At 35.7% G+C, this 10,509-nt stretch overlaps 3 protein-coding genes across 3 annotated transcripts in view; 2 read left to right on the forward strand and 1 right to left on the reverse strand.

The window, feature by feature from the left end:
- Nucleotides 1-2,169, forward strand: part of LOC104809117 — a 2,522-nt gene extending 353 nt beyond the window's left edge. Inside the window, exons 2-4 of the mRNA XM_010535012.1 lie at nucleotides 3-164; nucleotides 817-1,001; nucleotides 1,454-2,169. Of these exons, the coding sequence (XP_010533314.1) occupies nucleotides 3-164; nucleotides 817-1,001; nucleotides 1,454-1,891 (785 nt within the window). The 3' untranslated portion in view covers nucleotides 1,892-2,169. The remainder of the gene's footprint in view (nucleotides 1-2; nucleotides 165-816; nucleotides 1,002-1,453) is intronic.
- Nucleotides 2,170-5,709: 3,540 nt separating this feature from the next.
- On the forward strand, nucleotides 5,710-7,327 carry LOC104808965 (pEARLI1-like lipid transfer protein 3). The gene is made up of 2 exons (XM_010534827.2): nucleotides 5,710-6,523; nucleotides 7,093-7,327. The coding sequence occupies exon 1, from the start codon at nucleotides 5,756-5,758 to the stop codon at nucleotides 6,509-6,511; it is 756 nt and encodes a 251-aa protein (XP_010533129.1). The 5' UTR covers nucleotides 5,710-5,755; the 3' UTR covers nucleotides 6,512-6,523; nucleotides 7,093-7,327.
- Nucleotides 7,328-9,335: 2,008 nt separating this feature from the next.
- The window catches only part of LOC104808966 (CCR4-NOT transcription complex subunit 10-like), a 5,380-nt gene continuing 4,206 nt past the window's right edge, over nucleotides 9,336-10,509 (reverse strand). The window contains 2 exon segments of the mRNA XM_010534828.1: nucleotides 9,336-10,504; nucleotides 10,507-10,509. The exon segment at nucleotides 10,507-10,509 is cut by the window's right edge and continues 1,005 nt beyond it. Of these exon segments, the coding sequence (XP_010533130.1) occupies nucleotides 9,671-10,504; nucleotides 10,507-10,509 (837 nt within the window). The 3' untranslated portion in view covers nucleotides 9,336-9,670.

Raw genomic sequence — 10,509 nt, forward strand, 5'->3', positions numbered from 1 at the left:
TCCTGCTGATCTCGATGAAAGGGGAAGAGAGGAGACGGAATTCGAATCTGAGGATGACGAATTCAATGAAGTACCTGGGATTTCTGAGGAAGTAATCGTTTTCGCGAAGGAGATTTCAACGAGGCCTGGTTGCTGGACAGATTTCCCTTTGTCACTAGACAATGGTAAATCCCTAATTTCATCAATTTCATGTAGTTTTTCTCGATTATCCGTCATTTTGTAGCAATGTTTTTGCACAATTTAGGCTCTGTTTGGTGGGTTCTTTGCATCTAGATAATGAGGAATTATGGTTAAGAAGGCCTGAGATTTGTTGTTTTCTCGATCATCATAACCACAAACCTAGATTTGGGTTGATACGGATAGATGTTGATGGCATATGTAGTTGACTGTTTTTGTTTCACCTGATCTGTATCTGTATCCACCCTCTTCAGTGAAGGGTATGCTTATTCTTGTGTTACTGGCCAACTTCAATAATCCCGTCTTCATATTCAGATTTCTAGTTCCAATCTTTACCGAGAAACTGGAATCGGTAAAGCCTGGGGGTTCGGTTCCTATTACTATTTGTGAACCGGCATTTTCAATTTTCACTTCGGCCACAAAGCATCAATCTTTTCAAGTCGCAAACTCCATCTTGTATGGTTAGTGTATCGTGTTGGCTCACCTTTTCATGGGTCCGCTTCCTAGTTAGGAGATGAATCTGCCAGTTTGAGATGCAATCTTGTATGATTAGTGTATCTTCTCTCTCAAGACCAAATAGTGCCGTGAATTTCTTGAAATCATGTCTCAGTTACTGAACTTCTCACCACAATGTTGCAGATTTTAAATTGTCTGACGCTCAAAGGGCACACACATCGGCTATCGAGCAACTGGTTCCCGGCCTCACAGATGTGAAGAACGAAGTCAGTAGATGCATGAATGACGAGCAGTTCTGGCTGATTTATTTCATATTACTGATGCCGAGAGTGAATGGGCATGATCTTGAGCTTCTAGCAACCTCTAAGGTAAATCTCTGCACCTAAGGGGTATTATCCACTCAACAGTCGTTCTTATAATGTCAAATCGTATCAAATCCGCTAATATCTGAAGTTTAGGGACTGTATAATCTTATTATAGTTCTTCCGAATCTACATTGCTAGGTCTTTTGCTTTGTAAATGCATTTGCCTGATAATTAGAGGTGGCCAATTTGGTTAATAATCGATATGATCCAAAACGAATAGCACATAACCAAATCCAATATAGAACCCAAATGCGTATGATTTCTCAAAAATCGAATAAATCGGACCGGAATACAAAATATCCGAAGAAATCGGAAATTTCTTTGAAAAAGGAGTTTTTCAATAAAAACCGAACCAAATTCAATATAAAGGCCAAATGGTTATAGTTTTTCTAAAACCGAAATAACCGATTCCGAACCAAAACCTGAAGTGACCACCCCTACTGATAATGGTGCAGGTTGTTGAGACGAGAGATCTGCTTTTACAAAAGCTGCAGGAAAAGAGGGAGGCGAGATCATGCAATAGTTCCGAAGATGATGACACTTCCGAAGAAAATGAGAGCCGGGAAACAGAAAATGTCGATGAAATCGTAGAAAAAGCAGAGACCCTGAACATCGGGCATGAAGAGAAGAGCGAGGAATCGTCCGGAGAAACGGAAAGGAGTTCCAGAGAAGACGAGGAGGATATATCCTTCAGCGATCTAGAAGCTGACGATGATACCGATTTCTCGGGTAAGCCACCGTCCAATACAAACGTACACAACAGGAGAGTGTCGAATGCTAGCGGTTCCAGCGATTGGATTCAGTTGAACAGAAGTCCCCGAGGCGGCGCAGAGCGACGGAAAGATTCGGAAGGCGAGTCCAGTGACTGGTTCGCCGTCGGGGATTCCGACTGATGATGATGAACGAACTCCAGGTACAAACCTTGATACTTTCTTTTTACTGTAAAGTTAAAATGTAGCCTTCTCGTTAAGTTCTCTATTTTCAAAATTAATCTTTTTTTTTTTTATCAAATACATATATTTTCAATAACGTACATGTATATACTTTCTGGTGAGTAATCATCTCACTTAAGTTTCTTCACATTTCATATATGTGTGTATCTATTCGGATTGGCAGAGTTTAGAGTTGTAAATAGACTATGATATACATATATGCATCATGTGTGTATCTGCGGACTCACGTGTATATATATATATATATATGTGTGTGCGTATATATGCATGAATGTACATAGGGGGAGGGCCATGACAGCCTCAGAAACATAAGAGGCAAGGGTAGAGGTCTATCTACAAGAACATGATAAAGAAGAGCAGAAACCAATGGATCATAACCCATTCGGGGATCTCAAATCAGCGAGGGCCACAAGATCTTGTAGCCAAATCTTAGCCGTTAAAATCAAATCTCACCAAACATCTTTTAGGGTTTCACATGGAGGCACCGAAACCAGACAAAACACCAGAGCACAAAAAGAACAGTTTATTCCCTCCCTCCGACGTCATTTCCCTTTCTCGGGCCCTTTGTATCGTTTTTAAGTTAACTCCATTATCCTACGGCTGTATTGTTGCATGAGGCTGTAATCTAATCCCAACCATTGCAAGGGTGGACAATCGGTTCGATTTAACCGAACCGGGTTCGATTACAACTAAATAACCGTTTGGTTAATAATTTTTAAATTAAAATCTGAAATAACCAAATCCGAATTTACCGTGAATTGAGTCCAAATTATCCATAACAGAATCTAGTCCTTCTAATATATGCAATATATGTTATATCTAATCAGAGAACTTAGTATAATGGTAATGGTGATATAGTTTTATAACTATGATATATAGATAAATTGAGGTCTTTAATATTTTTCTTCAATGTTTCGAAATTTGTTTAATTTACTATTATTACCGAATCGAAATGAGTTTTTATTTGGTTACAGATATGATTAGGTATAACCGGATCGAACCGATTAAAACCAAATAGCCAATTGATTATGATTTTCAAAATCCAAAATAACCGATCTCGAATTAACTATGACCAGATAAACCAAACCGAACTCTTCTCCCAATATCGGGTTTAGTGCAAGAGGATTTATATAGACATATAGACAATCTTGTAACCTTTATCCTCTCGGGGGTTAGCACATTTCCACAAAACTCGACAGGGAGATCATATATAACATCGTTTTCGTTCGTTTTTTTCTTCCGAAATTCGAACAGCGGTTATTATACGTAAATGCAATAGCGTTTGCATTTTCTAGCGGCAATGAAAACGTGAAAAATCTAATTGTAATTCTACACATAAGTTTTGATAGGTATTTGTATCATTTTTACTAAAAAAGACCAAAATATCTTTGCTTTTGAAATTTTTTAAAAACCCTTAAATCATCTCTCCTGTCATGATCTAAAAAACACTGACTTTTCATTTCAAAAAATAAATTAAAATACTGAACACTATGTTTTGAAAATTTATAATTAAATATTTTCTACATTTGAGAAATAGTTTTGTCTATTTAAAATTATTAACGTTCATAATAACATCACGTATTACTTCATAGTAGTCACGTACTTTTAAAACGTAACAATTCACAATTTGATAGCGGAAACAACGGGTGTTAATCGCCAACAAATACATTGAAATCACCCGCAATCGCTATCACAAACGCGTTGATGATACATCATACAACTAGCCGGTCGAGCTCTAGCTAGGTTCACTAACCGAAATCATGGTAAGATGTTTCGGAATTCTACATATTGTTCATGTTGATAAGATCAAAGGTTTTTTTGGTACTCTCTTATGGAAAGTAAAGACACAGTAAACTTCAAAAACAGAAGGATGAAAATTGAAGGGGTGAAAAAGAAAAGACATAAAAAAATAAATAAAAATGGTCCATGGCAATGTCCGCAAGAGACCAAAACAACAGCATCTTCTTCACGACCCAATCCCACATGTTACATTTTTTTATGCTTTGCTGTCTTAACGTTCTCTATCACATTTCCCTGTTTTTTTTTTTTTTTTTTTTTTTTTCCATCCCTCCCCTTTTTCTTTTCCTTTTTTTTTTTTTTTTTTTTATGATTTAATTCCGAAAAATGGGAACATATTTTCATTTTCTTCATTTTTTAGATATTTTTCTTGAGAGTTTCTTTCGAGTTTGGTTCCTGGATGAATGTAAATATATAACATTAGTTGGCAGCTTAAAAAAAGAAAAAGAACAAAAGGTAAGATCCATCCATTGGGGGAAAAAAATTAAATAAAAATTTGGAGTTTGATCGTCTTGTTTTTATTTCCTCGTTGTTAACTATCTAACCTACAAAAAGAACTAAACACTTTGTTTCTATTTTGCAAAAGGATCCAAATCCTTGGTCCGAATGATTCTCAAACCGAGGTTTATCACGTTAAGGGTTATACATAGGGGTGGCGTTTCGGGATTCGATTCAGAATTTTAACGGTTTGGTTTTGGAACGGTTTATTCAGTATTCTAAAATTTGTGTCAAATTAGTATCGTTTCGGTTCGGTTTGGTTCCAGTTTCAATACGGTTCGATTTCGGTTTTTGTTAAAAAATATTAGATTTCTTAAGAAAATTTTGATTTTTCCGAAATTTTATAAAATTCGGTTAGGTTAGGTTCGGTTCGGTTCGAATCCGAGAAATTCGGTTTTATAAAAAAATATACCGTTCGAAAATTTTGAATAGTATGATTCGGGAAAAATGTCGAGATTTTCAGTTTGGTACGGTTCAATTACGTGAAATCGAATCGAAACGTTCACCCCTAGTTATATATACTTCTTTCGGATAACTAATCTCAAGATAAAGAGTGTTATATATCCTCGGTGATTATATGATCATTTAGTTTCTTAATTTTTTTTTTTTTGCGTGCCTCATTTTCACAAGTTGTAACATCATAGAAAATATAAGTTGCAAAAGAGATGAGGTTGCTTGTCTTGTCTGCCCAAAGATGGGAGTGTCATTTGGGATATTTTCCCGGATAAATAGTGAGTCTCATTTACTTGATTTGTGAAGTAAATATTTTTTTTTACTACCAAAGAGTTAATTCTCATCAATACGTAGGAAATCATCGTTGGTTGAAGTCCTTAAACATATAATAGCGCACATTAATTTACTCACTAGAAAATGTCATCAACACGTCGAATTCTTTCTCTCTCTCTTTCTCCACACATACACATATATATAATAAGATCCGGACACCTCGTTTATAAAATTAAAAACAAAAAACAAAAAAGAAATGCCATAATTAAAACATATATTATAAGGTGATCGAATAATCTCTAATGGATGGTAATTTTTAACCAAAAACATCATGGGTTCGAACTTATAGGATACATTGTACTAATGCATAAAAGTGAAAAAAATGATTATTATAAAGCAACCATAAGATGATTTAAAAATTGTTATAATACCTAAAACAAAAGGAGGGAGTAGTTTTTAATTTAAATGATAATATTTGCATATTTTATGTATATATTGTAACTCGCATGCGCATTCCATGGATCGAATTACCAAGAAAGTAGGGGGAAGGGAAAAAAGGGTGGCGATGCATAAAAATGGATCGCCAACACAAAATAGCGATGCATCATTAGGGGATTTTTGTATCCTTATGATAATTGCCAACTAGCAAAATTTGGTCTCATGTCCTCTCGGTGGTAGCCCCATCTTCACGTGGTCCACCTTCCCCTCTTCTTCACTCTCCCTATATAAAACCCTAATCCTCTCTTTCTCTCTCTCCGAGAAAACCTTCACTCGCCGGAAAACATGGATTCCTCCAAACTCTCTGCCATTCTCATCGTCCTCGCTCTCTTCGCTTCTTTGTTCACCCCTTCTCTCTCTTGCGGTTCTTGCAAATCTCCCAAGACCAAACACTCCCCGAAAAACTCTCCTTCCTCCTCCCCGACACTTCCCGTCCCTCCCGTTACCGTCCCAAACCTCCCCGTCCCTCCCGTTACCGTTCCGAAGCTCCCCGTCCCTCCCGTTACCGTCCCGAAGCTCCCAGTCCCACCCGTTACCGTCCCGAAACTTCCCGTCCCTCCGGTGACCGTCCCGAAGCTCCCCGTTCCACCCGTGACCGTCCCGAAACTCCCCGTCCCACCCGTGACCGTCCCGAATCTGCCTGTCCCTCCAGTTACCGTCCCGAAGCTTCCCGTCCCACCCGTGACCGTCCCGAAGCTTCCGGTTCCTCTGCCGCCGTTGCCGGTCTTGAACCCACCGGCAACTGGAGGGAAGGCGTGTCCGCCGCCGCCGGGGAAAGCGGCCAAGTGTCCGGTCGACACTCTGAAGCTAGGAGCGTGCGTTGACTTGCTGGGAGGGCTGGTCAAGATAGGGCTCGGGGACCCGGCCGTGAACAAATGTTGTCCGTTGGTGAAGGGGCTTGCCGAAGTCGAAGCCGCCGCCTGTCTCTGCACGACGCTTAAGCTCAAAGCTCTAAACCTCAAACTTTACGTTCCCGTCGCTCTTCAGCTTCTCGTCTCCTGCGGCAAGACTCCTCCCCCTGGCTTCACCTGCTCTCTCTGAAGGGGTCACGAGGTGAGATTATATATATACACTATTCAGCTTTTAGACAAAAAAAGATGGTTGATTTGACTAATCATTGGACTTGACAAGATTTGCTAATGAAGAAACATAACATATATATATATATATACACACACACATGCGTATATCTCCATAATATAGCCAAATGGACAAGTACATTATGTGTATATCTCCATAGTTAATGAAGAAACATAAGATATACATATATATATACATGTATAGATGTGTAATCTCCATAATATAACCAAATGGACGAGTCCAATTATGTGTATATCGCCATAATATATAACCAATGGACAAATTACATTATAGAGTCAATTCTATAAAGTATGTAAGAGTTTTATATACACACTCGCTATGGGTTAAACTAACTAGAATTGCCATTATATGTTACTTGAGATATTGTTTTAACAACACTCAGCGTACGCTGTTACTTCTATTATTATTATTATTATTATTATTATTATTATTATTATTTTGTTAAAGTTATTGTTATTATTATTATTATTATTATTATTATTATTGTAACATTTTATTTTATTTTTGTTTTTTTAATGCAGGATCTTCTAGAATTGGCATGAGAGGATGCCAGAGCTCGAGACTCACTCTCTTTGATTTCTCTCGTTATCCAATCTTATCTAATCCTTTTATGTTTCTTCATTTGTATTTTTAAAATTCAGCCCATCATTTCATTCTTTTCTCTCTCTCTCTCTCTCTCTCTCTCTCTCTCTCTCTCTCTCTGCAGACTGTTGTGCACCGTATGATTTTCAGAATTATTCTTCTCTTATGTCATTCGCTCCATTTTCTCATCATTCATATAATAATTTAATTAAACCAAAACTTAACCCACAGAGTTAAACTTAAATGTAGCATTAGCATTTACATAAACTCGGTTATATATAATATGAGAAACCGTTTAGTGTAAAACACACGATGATATATTATCGTATATTTTATATCTAGTTGTCTGTAAATTAGTTTTAAAATTTGCGAACATTTTCTTGGTATTTTTTTTTTATACATATTTCCCCCAAAACGTGTGGTAGCAAAACCATGGTTTAGAAAATATGTAAATGTGAATGTAAGGGTAAATATAAATAATATAAAAGAAATAAAAAATAATAATTGATCGGGAAAATGAATAAAATGCATAAAATGATTCAATGCAAAGTTTGATTAATCAATATATATTATTATAGAATCCGAAACGAAAAGTAACGGTACCAAAAATCGGATTTATTTCGCGTTTTTTTTTAGATAATTTCACTATTTGATTGTTTGTAATTTGTAGACGTCTGTCATGTAGCTAAAAACCTAGCGAGTACATAAATGACACGTGTCGAATTCTAAGAGGTGTTACAAATTATATCCAAATTCACTCGGAACTCATGAGATTTTTTTTTAAATTATTGACAGAATAAAACATGATGCCTCATAATGGTAATGCAGTAGATGATAAACTGGCTAAATATTATAATGAATTTGTGGAATGAAATGAACTAAAATTATCATGTTAACACTTTTTTAATTGTATAAAAATATAAAAACTTTATTAGTTAATATTAGAGAAATATATAATAAAATAGTAAATTTTTATGACGGAACAAAAGAAATTGCATAACTTCGATTGTTTTTTTTTTCTCACATCTGAATGAATGCAAGATTGTTTTCTGATATATTACATGGTGCATTTTCTTCATACTGCATGATTAATAATTTAAACATGGCGATTCGAATAAAAATTATTTATCATTCTACCATTCACGGTTTATCTATCTAAACAACTGTTTTTTTAAAATAAAAAAAAATTGTTGAATACAGCAATACTTTGTATTATATAATATATTTTTACGCGTCTCAATAATTAGTAATCTAATCGTAGAAATACATTAAAATACGTTATCAAACATTCAAATGGATTTACAAATCCTAGCCTATAATTAGCAGAAAAATGTTTAGATTCCATATTTATACATTATATTAATTTAATAAAAAGAGTTTCACGGCAAATTCATTTTATATCTATATTTGCATGACTTAAGTGGTAAATTTATTCTTCACCGATAAACATCAGAAATAAAACATTTCAATATATTTATTACACTTATGAAGGGGATACTAACAATTTATATTCAAACTTTTATTTTTCAAAAAATTAAAGGAAAATAAGATTTTTCTACACGAATTTAGCAAAATGTGGTATTTTCATTCACGTATTTATAATTTGACAAAAAACTATATTTGAATTCAAAATTTCTCAAATATCTATACGAATGGTTAAAATTAACAGTAATTACATATATAATCATCATTTTCGTTAAAAACTTTCGGATTCTGTTAACTAATGTATTAGCTAGGTAATTATTGTAACTACCATATACGTAAGTGCATTAGTTAACAAAATCCGAAATTTTTTATCGAAAATGATGATTATGTATTTAATTACTATTAATTTTAACAATTCGTATAGATATTTGAAAAATTTTGAATTTAAATGAAGGTTTTGTCAAATTAAAAATACATGTATAAAAAGACCACATTTTACTACGCGTAGAAAAATATCATTTTACCAAAAATTAATATATGAAATTGTATTTTCACATCATTTAATACCTATTTCTTTTCTAATACCTAATTAATCAAAGTAGTGTATTTTTAATCTAAGCTGTATTTTTTTCATGTTATTATTATGTTACTTCTCACCTATTTCCATTTTTTCAAATTATTAAAGAATTAAAATATTATATTTTTAACCACCTAATACCGTAAGGGGGAAACGCATTAGACCTTATTAAATAAAATAAAATAAAATAAAACCACTAAAAAGTAAAAATTAAATGATACATAAAACTATACATGGACACTCAAATGTCATTAAAAACCCAAAAAAAAAAAAAATTCTTCTTTCTTTCTTGGGACAAGTCTAAACCAAAAAAGGTACAACACTTTGAACAAGAAATCGATCAGCTCTCTTCTATGAAACATGAATCTAAATCTGAGAATAGCATACCTTGGCTCGTCTTACCCGCGATATAGCGATCGCTCTTCCATCGCCCACCTCGGAAAACAAAAATCGAAATCTTCGATACCCGAAAGAAAGAAAGCGAACGAACCCTATAACTGACGATAAAACATCACCTACGAGGTTCTGTTTAACTGTAGCCCGCCTGGAAGAAAGCTGACTCGGTTACACTGTCTTAACCGAGCCACTGCTTCATGTGACTTACCAAGCTTGATATCGATGTAAATCCCGGTAAGAGTGGCTTGTACGTTGTTCGGTAAAAGGGATAGCGCCTGGGTGACCAAGTCTCGGGCTCGGTCGAAATCTCCTTGTGTTGCGAGAAGAGCAGCTAGGTTTGCGTAAAGCATACCTCGAGCGTCTTTCGGTTTGAGAAAGACCGAATCTTGCCCTTCTCCCATGGAAGAAGATTCTTTCGGGTCTTCAAATTCAGGGTTTCTATGAATGAGCCAATGGCTGAGGTCCTCTTGCAAGAATGGAAGCTCGAAACCGTCCTGCTCGTGGAGATATACCGATAAATGCTCACCGGCTTCTTTTGTTCTGTCTAGTAAGCAGAGGGCTTCAGCCGTATAGATGTGGCCGAGGAAAACATAAATCTTGGAACAATCAGGAAGTTCCAAGAGAGATTTCGCTGCCGACAAGGCTTTGACAGGATTTTCCATTTCCATTTCCACGAAAGCCATGTTCGCAAGGAGGGCTTGCCTGATCATTTGGTTTTCCCGAGCTTGGATATCCTTGTAAAACGAGAGGGAGTTCTGAATCATGTCTTGGCTGTTTCCTCCTTTCGATTCTCTCGTGTCAGCATCCGTGCTAGTCAGATCTGACGATGATTTTTCTGTGGACTTGTCTATGGCCAAGGAGGATGCCACCTGAAGATCTGATTTGGAGTCATTCAAGCCAGACTTGTTCAGCAAGTACAAAGCATTCGAGAGACAAAGCCGAGCCAGTGGCAGGGGAA

Source organism: Tarenaya hassleriana, unplaced genomic scaffold (genome assembly GCF_000463585.1).
Source record: "Tarenaya hassleriana unplaced genomic scaffold, ASM46358v1 Cleome15, whole genome shotgun sequence".
NCBI classification, from domain to species: Eukaryota; Viridiplantae; Streptophyta; class Magnoliopsida; order Brassicales; family Cleomaceae; genus Tarenaya; species Tarenaya hassleriana.

What these genes read in the sequence shown, in the direction of transcription:
- LOC104808965 (XM_010534827.2), top strand. Translation starts at nt 5,756, where the DNA reads ATGGATTCCTCCAAACTCTCTGCCATTCTCATCGTCCTCGCTCTCTTC.